Source organism: Phyllobates terribilis, unplaced genomic scaffold (assembly GCF_046119375.1).
Source record: "Phyllobates terribilis strain yellow unplaced genomic scaffold, ASM4611937v1 Scaffold_12__6_contigs__length_324123572, whole genome shotgun sequence".
In the NCBI taxonomy this organism is placed as follows: domain Eukaryota; kingdom Metazoa; phylum Chordata; class Amphibia; order Anura; family Dendrobatidae; genus Phyllobates; species Phyllobates terribilis.
The window spans coordinates 263,043,936-263,058,486 of record NW_027362772.1 but is presented as its reverse complement, the minus strand read 5'-3'; the positions used below and the strand labels follow the sequence as shown (position 1 = coordinate 263,058,486).

The window sequence follows — 14,551 nt, the reverse complement described above, 5'->3', positions numbered from 1 at the left end:
TTTTCTATAAAGGAGTTGATTGAGATCTAAAAGCATTGGCGAAGTGCAGGGAGTTTGCTAAAATAAAAAATTGGAGTATTCACCTGATTAGTCCCCCGCTGCCCCAGTGTCCGCAGTGTCGGACGTTCTTTGCCTTTTCTGTTTAATGATCCTGCGGTGACGGTGTGCATGCAGCTGTCCGCAGCACCCAATTACTGGCGGGTGATTGGCCACAATGGCAATCACCAGGACCAGTAAACAAATATCGACGGGGACCCCTGGAGCGGCTCCGGTGGGGCAGTGCTGGATGGAACAGGTGAGTATTGAGTTTTTATTTTTTACCTAATAGGAAAATGTGGGGAGAGGTGACGGATCCTCTGTAAATCACCCTGTTTGGGCTCTGTCTGTATCTTTGCACAGGTGTCTGTATGGCGGCTCCGGCCCCATCTGGATATAGGATTGTGTAACAAGAATTCTTAATTGGATGGTGATAGCGGGAGTCTTCTCACTCCACAGCTCAGACAGATACTTATAAGCCAATTATTTTTTTCCCCAGATTTGTTTTCTGTAATTCTTCATCAAGCTGCTCGCTGCCAAAAACCGGTCTGTGCTGCAGACGCCTAATATCCGGGTTAGGTGTCTTTTACCTCTAGTTTTTCCCTGCGTAAGGTCATGGTAATGGTTGCGGCCAGCCGGTGTCATTATTAATGCGCTTCATTCCTTAAGAGATAAGGGGTTAAAGGAACTGCAGCAATTCGCCGATCTCTGGGGCGCCCCTCCGACGGTTCGCCCGGGGCCGATCCCACCGAAGGCTACTGCAGCACAAATTGCTGAAAGATTGAGGCTGGCCTCCTTAAGGGGGTCTTTAGGAGTCCGTGTCGATCGGGTGACGCATCTGCAGTTTATGCCCACACCTCGGTGTTTCCGGATAATAAATGCTCCTTTGTTTTCTCTACGCAGGGTGCTTATCAGTCAGTATATAACTGGCAGTACATCCATTGCTTGTATCTCTGGTGCCGGGTGCTGAGCACAATCCACCCCAACGAAGTCCTGGAGCCTCTGATCTATCCGCTGGTCCAGGTCATCACTGGTTGTATCAGGTAGGATCCAAGAAAAAAGGAACTGGGTGCACTCATGATTACCTCCTCTAAATATGTCCAGGAACTGTCCTGATTTTCACGCTTTAACTTTCCAACCACTCTTTTTCAGCGAGCAGTTTCTCTTCATAAGCATTCTGCCAGCACTATATGAGCTAGGACTTTAAATGAGAACACTGTTAAAATGACAAACCAATTTAATAGGTTTGAATGACACAGTATGTCCTTTTATAGACAAGCTAAAAGACCAACGGCTACTTTGTTTTCCACTGCATATTTTTTTTTTTTGTAGGTGTTTGCCTCAAAAAAACGCAATCGTATCTGCTCTAATTATTATTGCAGTCTTTGGTTATGTTTGCTGCTTTTTTTCCCTTTTATTTTTGCATGTGTGATTTTGTTTTCTGTGTGCTGTTTTCTTTTTGTTTTTTGTTTTTTTTCAGCAAAAATATATATAGGGATTAAAATTGCACAGTTCAGCTCAGGGGCATGACTTTTCATGAAATTTGGTCCACACTTTTGCCCAGATAATTCCTTCTAAAATTATTTTTTATACCATGTTAACCAGTATGTAATGGTGGTTGCAATTGGGAATAGAAGATTGATTTGTGTTCACGTGCATATATGTATGTATAGAAATTACTTTTTTTTTTCAATTTCACCTCTCCATTGTGGAGATATTAGTAATCATATATTTTGCACCTAATGAGTTATCAGATAGTTTTCACTGGGGGGTGGGTACTTCTGCCTCCTGTATAATGCTGACCAATCATAAGCAGGCAGCAACATAGAAGTGCAGAAGAACCTGTGATGTCATCAGGGTCACATGACCTGAGTCCACAGGTCCTACCAGCTGGAGTGTGCATCCTAAATAAGCACTAAAATATATTACACTGCACAGAAGGGTGGAGCTTTTTACTCCAGTTAATATTTCCAGAACTTCTCTGCTTTTATAATAATTTTTTGTCAATTTTAGATGATGCCCTGTTATACAGCAGTTCTGAAACCTTACACCGTAATAGCTTTGCAGGGATCAGTATCGAATATTTTCACTTTTTTTTTTTTTTCTTTAATTCTCCCTTCGCTCAAGTGAGGTAATGAGTGGATGGTTGGAATATCCGGCTCCAGTTAGTCTGGAGATTTTTCCTTCCTTGGAACATTTACAGCGACCTCGACATGCCATACCCCATATCCACCATTAGGTGGCAGCATTGCACCAATCTCAGATCCCGTTAATGGAAGCGTGATGGATCTAGAGATAATACAGGGCAGGAAGTCTGCTGTGTGCAAGAAAATACTTGCCGTAAAATATCGAAAATCTACGCTTCTACTAGTAATATTTGCATTTGCATTGTTCGTCTGGATGTTCTTAAGGAGCTGCTTTTAAAGGGGTTGCTAAAAAGAAAATAAAGATGAGCTTGTTAACTCTCCGATTGGACCGTCCGAAAAGGAGCTCACTGACTGATTCTCAGTTAACCCATTCTGTCGACAGTGCAGCGCAGAGGCTATAGAAGGCAAACGATGCAACGTTTTTATTGGAAGCCAATTACAAAAATGATTTTTTTGGCCCAAAGTATATGCATATAAATTTAAAAGTCAATGGACTGCTGAGCGTTAAACATCATGATTAAGCCAGGGCCGTATTCCTATACAATGCTTTAGTACTGGGCTGCAATCTTGCTATATTAATACTTGTCCTTTTTTCTACAGACTGGTCCCGACGGTCCGTTACTTCCCTCTGCGGATGCACTGCGTCCGAGCGCTGACACTGCTGTCAGAGAGCACCGGAGTCTTCATCCCTATATTACCTTTTATCCAGGAGGTACGTTCTCTGCATTGTCTGCGTTACTTTTATCCTGCACGGTCTATGGCAGCGATATTCTGCTATGTTACCCGGCCTTGCAGCAGCAAAAATCCCCACATGCTCACATTCAGCGAGCTTTATATAGAAGGTAAGAATCCTGCTTCTCATGGATTTTATATGAATCTGGGGGAAGAGAAATTGTGGTGTGCTACTGTCACTTGCTGATGCATGAGAGCCTGACTGCAGAGAACCCCTGTCAATCAGGAGAACTGAGAGGCCTCGACAGCAGCATTTCTGCACAGCATCACTTCTGTCTAGACGCTGTGCCAAGATCTGCAACCCAAGCAAAGCCGACTGACCTGCAGAACTGACACAGCGCCCAGACTGCAGTGACCCTCTGCAGGGAAAAACTTAAGGCCTCTTCTTCGTCCAGACTACTGCGGCCCATCTGATAGCAAGTGAGGGCATATCTTGCTGCAATACCCCTTTAAGTAATCATTATTTAACAATTGATGACCAATGAATCGGAGACGGCGGCGACTAAACCAGACATTGCTAATATTTTGCATTTGCCAGAGCCGATTTCAGCTGAGGGTCTATGGGGGGTGTCACACCTCCGACGAGCTTATATTGATGACCAGTCCTAAGTAGGTCATCAATTGTTAACTCCTGGACAGCCCTTTTTTATTTTTACATCTCTTATATGGTAAATGAAATGGCATCATTAATTAAAAAAAATGCAACTTGTTCTGCAACAAAAAAAAAAAAAAAGCACTTATTTCTGTGTTGGCAGAAAACTAAAGAAAGGGATTCAGTTGGGAAAAGCTGCACTCACTTCTGCGTGTAGAGGTGAACAAGGCCGGTGTCATGACGTCTTCTGTATCCGCCAGGCCCTGCTCCCTGTTGAAGTGAGTGCAGCTGAAATCCTCCTTTTAAGTAGGATCAAGCTAGGCCATGTCTTTACCGGTTTAATAGTAAGGAAATGGGCGGCTTTTTCTGCACTGCTGGCAATGTCCCACGAATGGATTTGAGAGATCAAATAAGGTTAAAAACTATTTTATTCCGTGGTGTAACATCTACGCGTTTTGAGGTTATCCAATCTCTTCTTCAGGTGGTTGTATCCTCAGGAAGAGGTTGGATAACCTCGAAACACGTAGATGTTACACCACAGGATAAAACGTTTTTTAACCTTATTTTGTCTCTGAAATCCATTTGTAGGGCATAAGAAAAGCCGCCTATCTCCTTATTACTACCTTCTGGTCCGTGACGTGCTGTTGCAGCAGCTGGTATACGTGTATAAATTGTTGCACTTGCAACAGTACAAGGTGAGCAAACACCCTCTGTTTTTATATCTTTTAATCACCGATAAAACCCTGTTTGCTCTATTTGCACCCCAGCATCATCCTGGTTTATGGGGTTAATAGCTCTTAGTAAGGGCGTATGAATGGGAGCGAGATCGGAATGCAGTGCACGGACTGGCCGGGAGGCTTTACCGACCCGAGCTTGACAGCTGCATTGAAATACATGAAGCTGGCATGCTCGGGTAGAGAGAGCCGCTGGCCAGTCCGTGCACTGTGCTCCGATTTATCCGCACATCTGACTGTGCCCTAAGATTCATTAAGGCCCCGGCATTGGTTTAGTAGCCGCCTCGCTCATATGTGATGCCGCGTATTGCATTTTTCTATCCCATCTTTGCTGCTTCTGGCCTTTTAACGTTTCCTACTGGCTTCTCCTGTGCGAGTGTTGAGGTTTTGCTGCTGCTCGTGATTGACAAGTTCTACGCCGTCCGCTAATAGGCAGGAGGTTTATCATCCGAGGAGCCGGATCGCACCGTAGTAGCTGTGCGAGTTGCTAAGCTCCAGCTCATCCCATCAGCATCAGGTTTGAGACACGGCCTCTGGGTGATTCATATCCACCTTATATTAATGTCTCCTGTCTGTGCAGCCGTTCGCCACCTTCTCGCCTCATTTTCCTTTTTGATCGACAGCCGCAGATTTCTATTTTTTTTTTTTTTTTTTTTATTCCTAGCCTCGCTCTGTCCTGGCCAAGTCCGGCAGTGACGGTTCTAACGCGGGTGAGGTTTAGGGTGGAGGGTTTTTATTGCTGTTCTTGGCTGCAGTTTGCATTTTGGTAGCGTTGGGATTGAAGATGGGAAGCTGTGGAGGTTTGTGCTGCCTCGTGATGCTCGGCCTGACCCACAGCCAAGATGTTGTTCAGTGGAAGGAAATACTTTTGCGGCTGCTCGGCTCCGTCCAGCCCACATCCTTCTGTTCCTTGCCAGCTCCGTCTCTGTGATCCTTTCTCTTCCCCTCCCGGCAGGTCCGTGACTTCTGCCTGCCGCACATTTCCACTGGGGAGTCATATGCACAGGCTCCGTCATTGCTCACCAGATATACTGATCATCTTTGCAGGCTTTTTATTTTTCGTCCTTATTTTCCATTCCTCTTGAGGTCTCTGCAATGCTTTTATGTCACGGGTCAGTTTCAGACTAGATTGCTTTATAGAGGTGCATATGACGTGGACTGCACTGGTCCATACAGGATCTACTGCCCCGACCACCAATCGCTGGCCTCAGCGGTTATGTCACACTCGGTAAAGATATCATCACTTAAGAGGGTCTGGCCTCTCCAGGGGGGGCGGCCATAGCTGCTTTTAACAGGATCAGGACTTCTCATAAAATTAAAACAGCAAATCCATTTAATGACACATGTGGGAAGAGAAGGGGATAGGTGAATGCCAGTACAATATCTTTATAATCAAACTCTTATGGATGTGACAGTGCCAATTATTTTTGTAAGTTTTTTTAACCATGATTAGGGGGTGATTTAAACTTTTTATAGATTTTTTAAAAACTTTTTGGGAGAGCTAATGGGGTGAAAGAGGCGGTCACCTTTGTCTAACAGTTTAGTTGCAGTTGATCGCAGCATCTGATGGGGTTAAACTGTCCTAATCAAAAATGATCTGTTATCCCAGCAGATGGTCCGCTACATACCTGATATGACTGACATGTTGGCAAGGGGTTAATATGCCATTTTCACAGGTTCTGAACTCCCACCCCAACATAGAACAGCAGAGACTAGATATACTGAGTTGCAGAATCGGCATTGGATGACAGTCATTCTCCTGCCATATGTGAGTTTCACCTTTGATGCCCACCTATCAGACATGATTCTTTTAAAGGGGTTTTCTAGGCATATAATTTTAAAGGCCTATCCACTAGTTGGGCAATCGGTATCCGATCGGTGCATCGGCGACACATTAAGTAATCGTCTGTTATTGGCTCTGGAGGTTATCAGATGTAAAGGAGCAGTCACCGGAGCTAATGACAGCTGATCATGGGTTGTGCTGGGTGTTGGACTCCTACCGATTTAGTATTGATGACTTATTCTTGGGATCGGTCATCAGTATTAGAAGTGCTGACCGTTTACAGATTACATCAGTCAGTCCCAGTTGCCCATTTATAGGATACCCAGTGGTCTTATGATTAAAGCCCTGTATTTTATACAAATGCCCGCTAAAGAACGAACAAAGTGGGAATAAAGCATAAATAACAGTTCTGAGGCCTGACGGGATATTCTGTATTTTGCATGCTACAGTTTTTTGGTTTTCTGTTGCCGGTAAGTGTTTGGTTAATCAGCGGAGCCAAGCCTTCATTACAGTCATTTAACACTTGGCTGCGGAGCCTTGCATCTCTTAAGGCCCATTTACAAGATACGATGGCCGGGCAGCAATATCATCCCGTTAGTTAAATCTTATAATAAGTGGAGACACTTCCTTGCATCGGAGGTCGCCCTCAATTTTTATGCATGACCAATCCCGTCAGCGATGAGCAATATTTCTGTTGTGGATCATTTTGCTAATTTACCTTGTGGGTCATAGGGAGAAGACTCATCATCATCAAAATAGAAGTTAAGAAATTGTGGGAGTTGTAGTTTCTCAATAGCCCAAGTGCCAAATGTTTCTGACCCCTATCGTAGGGTGAATGGATGGGTGTTACCTTTATAAGATATCCATTTTTACTCCATCCTGATGAGATTACAAACTTGAGATTGGCTCCCACTGCCTTTTTTTAATAGCCGGTGCCCTTTAAATATCTCTGGTCTGTTGCCATGTGAAGCCTTCATTTTAATAACTTTGTATTATTATTTTTATTGTGGTGGGGGGAATACATAATCCATTAAGACCAGTCGGAAGTATTGAATCTCTTCTGATATTTTCATGAATTATTTTCCTGAAGCAATTGGATGGTGCGCCTAGTTTGTGGTATTGGGACCAGAGTGGATGGAGAAAGCGGGATCTGTTAATCTGCAAGCCACCTGAGGTTGTAAAGTCTGCGCATTCACTGTGCCCTTTTGCAAACCAGATGGGAGGTTTAAAGATTCCCTTCTTTAATGGTTTTACAAGAACCATTTTCTAATTAAATGATTGAATTCACAGTGGAAGCCTCTTAGAGAAGCACCGCTCGGGAAGCACATTGGAAACAGTGCAAGTTTTAAACAGGGATGTTGGTACTATGCAGCAACCGGCGTTCCGTGGGCTCTCCCGCGTTCCTGTGGGCTCTCCCGCGTTCCTGTGGGCTCTCCCGCGTTCCTGTGGGCTCTCCCGCGTTCCTGTGGGCTCTCCCGCGTTCCTGTGGGCTCTCCCGCGTTCCTGTGGGCTCTCCCGCGTTCCTGTGGGCTCTCCCGCGTTCCTGTGGGCTCTCCCGCGTTCCTGTGGGCTCTCCCGCGTTCCTGTGGGCTCTCCCGCGTTCCTGTGGGCTCTCCCGCGTTCCTGTGGGCTCTCCCGCGTTCCGCAAGGGTCAATAGGTCACCGTCAGGCCACTGGACAAACAGAATGTAAGTGTGCGTGTATACATTCAATGGACGTATGCTTGCGTTTCTGGATCGTCGGCAGGTCACGGATCTCTTGACCCAAACTAACAACCTCTAGGACATTTATGAGACTATTAGTTCATGTCGCGAGATCTGCGGTGGAGCAGGGACCTGCGGCCAATAGAAGAGCTCACATGAGTGAATTAGCCCTTGGAGCCTGTACACTGCTTATCCTGCCTCTTAAAGGGGCAAAATTCTCAGCAGCTTAGCCCGTTTCTCCTCTAGTTTAGCGACCTGTTATTGATTAAAATGTTTAACATGCTGATTAAGGGCCTGCATCATATTAGATTAAAGTCAGCAGATCCCACGGTTTCAGCAGAGTCAAATGTGAATATGACTCTGAATTTCAGTGGCCCTTTAACTAAGGCGTCAGAGAAGATTGACAGCAGCTCTTGTAGAGAACACAGGAGCGCTCAGCTCCATTGTATAGTGCGGGTTTTCTGTGCATCACCCCAGCAGATGTTCTTTTGTTTTATTTATGTTTCCTCATTGTTCTATGTTAATCATGGTTCCTGATGAAGGTCTGAACTGATAAATTCCCTGAAAACAGCGGACTCTTCTCATTGGAACTTTCAACGTTACCAAATGGGCGGCGGATGATATTGTACGCAGCAAGGCCAAGCTGTATTAGAGAATAGGGCACCAACAGTTAGCAGGGGATGGAGAGGTGATTGCACAGACAAAATCACAGTTTAGAAGGGGAAAACTACAACACAATCTGCAGGGAGAGGTGGAGAGAGCACACAGGCGACCTCAGAGGAGAGAACCTACAGCACAATCTGCAGTGAGAGAAGAGAACCCACTGGCGACATCAGTGTAGAGGGAGAACCTACAGCACCATCTGCAGGGAGAGGAGAGACCTTACAGCACCATCTGCAGGGAGAGGAGAGATCCCACAGCACCATCTGCAGGGAGAGGAGAGACCCTACAGCACCATCTGCAGGGAGAGGAGAGACCCTACAGGCGACATCAGTGTAGAGGGAGAACCTACAACACAATTTACAGGGAGAGGAGAGACCCTACAGCACCATCTGCAGGGAGAGGAGAGACCCTACAGCACTATCCGCAGGGAGAGGAGAGACCCTACAGCACCATCTGCAGGGAGAGGAGAGACCCTACAGCACCATCTGCATGGAGAGGAGAGACCCTACAGCACCATCTGCAGGGAGAGGAGAGACCCTACAGCACCATCTGCAGGGAGAGGAGAGACCCTACAGCACCATCTGCAGGGAGAGGAGAGACCCCACAGCACCATCTGCAGGGAGAGGAGAGACCCCACAGCACCATCTGCAGGGAGAGGAGAGACCCCACAGCACCATCTGCAGGGAGAGGAGAGACCCCACAGCACCATCTGCAGGGAGAGGAGAGACCCCACAGCACCGTCTGCAGGGAGAGGAGAGACCCCACCGCACCGTCTGCAGGGAGAGGAGAGACCCCACAGCACCGTCTGCAGGGAGAGGAGAGACCCCACAGCACCGTCTGCAGGGAGAGGAGAGACCCCACCGCACCGTCTGCAGGGAGAGGAGAGACCCCACCGCACCGTCTGCAGGGAGAGGAGAGACCCCACCGCACCGTCTGCTGGGCGAGGAGAGACCCCACCGCACCGTCTGCAGGGCGAGGAGAGACCCCACCGCACCGTCTGCAGGGCGAGGAGAGACCCCACCGCACCGTCTGCAGGGCGAGGAGAGACCCCACCGCACCGTCTGCAGGGCGAGGAGAGACCCCACCGCACCGTCTGCAGGGCGAGGAGAGACCCCACCGCACCGTCTGCAGGGCGAGGAGAGACCCCACCGCACCGTCTGCAGGGCGAGGAGAGACCCCACCGCACCGTCTGCAGGGCGAGGAGAGACCCCACCGCACCGTCTGCAGGGCGAGGAGAGACCCCACCGCACCGTCTGCAGGGCGAGGAGAGACCCCACCGCACCGTCTGCAGGGCGAGGGGAGACCCCACCGCACCGTCTGCAGGGCGAGGGGAGACCCCACCGCACCGTCTGCAGGGCGAGGGGAGACCCCACCGCACCGTCTGCAGGGCGAGGGGAGACCCCACCGCACCGTCTGCAGGGCGAGGGGAGACCCCACCGCACCGTCTGCAGGGCGAGGGGAGACCCCACCGCACCGTCTGCAGGGCGAGGGGAGAACACACAGGTATAATCACAATGTAGAGAGAAATTGGTGTAATACGTTAGAGGCGCCCGGCCGCTGATCTTGGTTCCATTACTTTCGGGACATTGCATAATATTCAGCTGAAAGTCTTCAGGTTTTATCATTTTATGCAAATGGTGTTAAGACGAACTCCAAAAACTGCTATTTTTTCTGATCTATCTTTATTTTTTTTCTCCTTTTGAGCAGCTGGTAGACTTTTTTTTTTTTTACATGAAGTGTTAGATTGTAAACCATAAATTCCATTGGATTCCTGCCCCTATTGGCCAGACATAAGGGAAAACTACTGAACGTCTGATCTTCTCTTGCTGGAACTTCTGGCTTATGTTAAAACTTACTTACAATCCATCAATAATTGATTTTATTACGCTCACAACTTGCGTTCCACATAAAAAATAATAGGGAAACCTTTTTGATAGTGCGGCTTTATGGTGCAACGTATCCAACTGCAGAGTGGATCGTGATTGATTTGGAGATGATGTAGCGTCCCTTTATCGTTTTGGGAATATATACATTGGGGGCACTTTGTAAAATCACATTCCTCACTCATAAAACCCATTGAAGTAGGAGTCTTGGAAGACAGGCAGAGGAATAACTTTTCTTATTGATTAAGAAAAGATTGGACGTCTTTCCCAGCAATCACGCCGGTATATTGCAGGCAGCATAGATATTGGATTCCTGCTCTTGGCCGCCACGGATTAGAGGGGTTACGTAATTAATACAAGCCCTCTTTAGCGTTTCCCACCCCTGGCGTTCAAGTGTTATTCCTGGGTGGGTGCCCTGTCTGGTTATACATTCTCCCTGCAGTGGTCATTACCACCAAATGCTGGCTCTCCTCTCTGGCGTATAGATCAGGGGGTCCCGAGCTGGGAAACTCCCTCTATGGTGTCCATTTGATCCGGCACAGGCTTCTGGAACCTACGGCACTCCAGCTCAGAACATGCTGGGAGTTGTAGATTCCTAGTAACTGGAGTGCCGTAGGTTTGCTGTAGTAGGACATATTGTCAGGGAATGCTCTAATAGTGAGATTGGCAGCCTGTGGCACTTGGGGCATGCTGAGGGTTGTAGTTGCCTAACAGGCGTTGTGTCTCAGATTAATGACTCCTGCTGTAGTCGGACATATCTAGCACTAGGGTCATCTGCCTGCAGCCCTCCAGCCGTCACATCATACTGAGAGTTGTCGTTTTCTCCCCGCTGGAGTGTATGTAGACTGTTAATGCATACTGAGAGTTGTGGTTTCCCCACACCTATAGTGCTGCAGGTTGCTGTGCCTTTCTTTTAGTAGTAGATATAGGTAGAAGTTGCTCTAGTACAGGGGCAGCAACCTGCGGCGCTCCAGGTATCATGGCATGCTGGCAGTTGTGGCTTCCCCACACCTATAGTGCTGCAGGTTGCTGTGCCTTGCTTTTAGTAGTAGATATAGGTAGAAGTTGCTCTAGTACAGGGGCAGCAACCTGTGGCACTCCAGGTATCATGGCATGCTGGCAATTGTGACTTCCCCACACCTATAGTGCTGCAGGTTACTGTGCCTTGCTTTTAGTAGGACGTTTAGACAGGAGTTGCTCTAGTACAGGGGCAGCAACCTGCAGCGCTCCAACTATCGGAGCATGCTGGGAGTTCTAGTTTCCCCACACCTATAGTGCTGCAGGTTGCTGTGCTTTGCTTTAGTAGGACATAGACAGGAGCTGCTGTAGTACGGGGGCAGCTACCTGCGGCGATCCAACTATCAGGTCATCCTGGCAGTTGTGGCTTCCCCACACCTATAGTGCTGCAGGTTACTGTGCCTTGCTTTTAGTAGGAACTTTAAACAGGAGTTGCTTTAGTACAGGGGCAGCAACCTGCGGCGCTCCAGCTATAAGGACATGCTGGAAGTTGTAGTTTCCCATTAGCTTGTGTGTCGCAGGTTGCTGACGCATGGACGGGTCGTCATCAGAACCCCCCCAAATCCTTACATTTGGGTCATTTGCGAAAGTTTAAATCCCCTTAGCAGAATTGTTGATGCAAACACCAGTACATGTAATGCCTGCGCGTCTTATTGAGGCCGTTCCATTGACAAGTCAGAGCTGAGGAATTACATAATGACACATTAGTTAATTGCATATTAATTAGAAAATACTAATCCTCTGGCAAGTTAACCGTCCTGGAAGACGGCCCAGATGTACAAACCTTGATGCGGCCGCCCACAGCTGCATTGGCGCCTTTGTGATTTTATTTATTTATTTTTTTAAGTTGAGCAAAAAAAGTACTTTTAATTTTCCTTTTTTTTTTCCTTTTACTGCAGATTTTCCAGCAAGTGGATTTTAATAAACGGCCAGGAAGGATTAGTGTAAAACCCATCAACTTCGCTGTGATCCTGAAGCTGTCCAACGTGAACCTCCTGGAGAAAGTGTTCAGGGTAAATGATCGGGTTATATCCTCGTGTACGGCGTTTGTCAGCGGTTCCTCTAGGATGCAAAACCCAGAACTGGAGGCAGTTTTTTTTTTCTTATGTTGATAAAATAAAGTTTGTTAAAGTCTTATTTCCATCTTCATACATGAGAGCTCGTAGTTATCAGCACGATCCAACGACAATTTGGTGTTTATTACAATTTTTAGCTGTTCTCAAGATATTAATGAACGACCACCGCTGCTAAACAGCAGACCAAGAGCGGTGCTTGCAAGCTGGGCAGCAGCAGTGGTCGGTCTCCTAGGCAACAAGCTGCAAACAAAGGAAAAGTGTTTATAAATGGAGAAAATAATGCTTCATAGCTGTGAATGTGACCACATTCTTCACCAGCTCTGTTCTGTTACCTATAGGACGGCCTCATCGAGCAGATCTACGACCTGACGTTAGAATATGTGCACACCCAGGAATACAGCATCGGGTTCCCTGAACTGGTGCTTCCCTGCGTTATACAGGTAAGATGGATCCTCGCACACAGATTATATGATCTATATTATATTTCTCTTCTATTAGATCATAATCGCTTTGTATTTAATACATCGCTCCATGTCCAAGTGGTTTCCTCATCAGACAGCTCCTTTTAAATTACATCGGCTATGTCGATCAGCTGATCGCCGTGGATCTTCCTCACAAGACCCCCGGCAAATAGATCCATTTGATGAAAGATCACAGGAAATGTAGTATTCATCTGTGTAATACATGGACGGGGATCAAGAGCAAGTCACCGCCTTCATGACGTATTATTCCTTTTATAGGGCATATGGAAGGTCAGGGAAATGACCTGGATAATCGCACGGCGTGTTTTCTTATGTACTTTGTGTAGATCTGTCTGCTTGCAAATGGCATACAAGATCACAGGATCCATTTTTAGGGTTTCCGGCGATGCATTTGCTTGGCACATCTTTTCTGTGTCTCTGCTTCCCTTGGGGGCGCTGCCTCGCTTCCTTGCTGTCCTCCGGGGGTTTCGTCCCTTTTCTTTGGTTTCATAATCCGGGGCGCCGCCCCCACTTCCTTGCTGTCGTCACCCCTCTTCCTTGTTTTTTTCTAGGGATGCCACCTCCTTTCCTTGCTGCTGGCCTCAGGGGGGGACGCCGCCTCCCTTCCTTGCTGCTGGCCTCAGGGGGGACGCCGCCTCCCTTCCTTGCTGCTGGCCTCAGGGGGGGACACCGCCTCCCTTCCTTGCTGCTGGCCTCAGGGGGGGATGCCTCCTCCCTTCCTTGCTGCTTGCCACGGCAGGGGATGCCTCCTCCCTTCCTTGCTGCTGGCCTCCGGGGAGGACGCTGCCTCGCTTCCTTGCTGCTGGCCTCCGGGGAGGACGCTGCCTCGCTTCCTTGCTGCTGGCCTCCGGGGAGGACGCTGCCTCGCTTCCTTGCTGCTGGCCGCCTCCGGGGAGGACGCTGCCTCGCTTCCTTGCTGCTGGCCGCCTCCGGGGGCTCCGCCCTCGCCTCCTTTGCTGCTGGCCGCCTCCGGGGGCTCCGCCCTCGCCTCCTTTGCTGCTGGCCGCCTCCGGGGGCTCCGCCCTCGCCTCCTTTGCTGCTGGCCGCCTCCGGGGGCTCCGCCCTCGCCTCCTTTGCTGCTGGCCGCCTCCGGGGGCTCCGCCCTCGCCTCCTTTGCTGCTGGCCGCCTCCGGGGGCTCCGCCCTCGCCTCCTTTGCTGCTGGCCGCCTCTGGGGGTGCCGCCGCCATTTGCCCTGAGTTTGCAATGGTAGTATTAGTCTTGTAAAAATCGTGTATCGTCATGGAAAGGATGATGTATTTCTGACTAGTATGAACGTAGAAAGCCACAGAAGTCGCTCCGTTATCTATAAAATCAGGACATTGTTTCTGCCGTTCTGTAGCTACTTCAGAGTTCACTGGGGCTACATTTACAGTGAAGATAGATAGGCACGAGCTCCGGCATTGCTGAAAACATTAAATTATTTGCAGCCTATCAGGAGACAGATTAATGGTCCATGTGGAGGCTGTAATATATCCCAGATGCACATTGCGTTTCTCAGTTAATCATCTTGGCCTCGTCTCGCTGATCTCCTTTGCCGGATCAGCCGGCGGTGTGTGTGTGTGTGTGTGTGCGCGTGCGTTGTCCTCACTTACAGGTGTGTCGTGCACACTTCTCATTGCCGGTTAAGCTGTCGTATATTTTCTTTTTTCTCTTTTTTTCCTGACCATAAATCACTAGAGCTGAATTTACTCTAATTACTTTC

At 48.2% G+C, this 14,551-nt stretch overlaps 1 protein-coding gene across 2 annotated transcripts in view; it reads left to right on the top strand.

The window, feature by feature from the left end:
- Positions 1-14,551, top strand: part of NOC2L (NOC2 like nucleolar associated transcriptional repressor) — a 105,652-nt gene that overhangs the window by 55,198 nt on the left and 35,903 nt on the right. For both annotated transcript variants that reach the window (XM_073656952.1, XM_073656953.1), the window contains exons 12-15: positions 940-1,079; positions 2,784-2,895; positions 12,190-12,303; positions 12,705-12,806. In XM_073656952.1, coding sequence (XP_073513053.1) covers positions 940-1,079; positions 2,784-2,895; positions 12,190-12,303; positions 12,705-12,806 — 468 coding nt within the window. The remainder of the gene's footprint in view (positions 1-939; positions 1,080-2,783; positions 2,896-12,189; positions 12,304-12,704; positions 12,807-14,551) is intronic.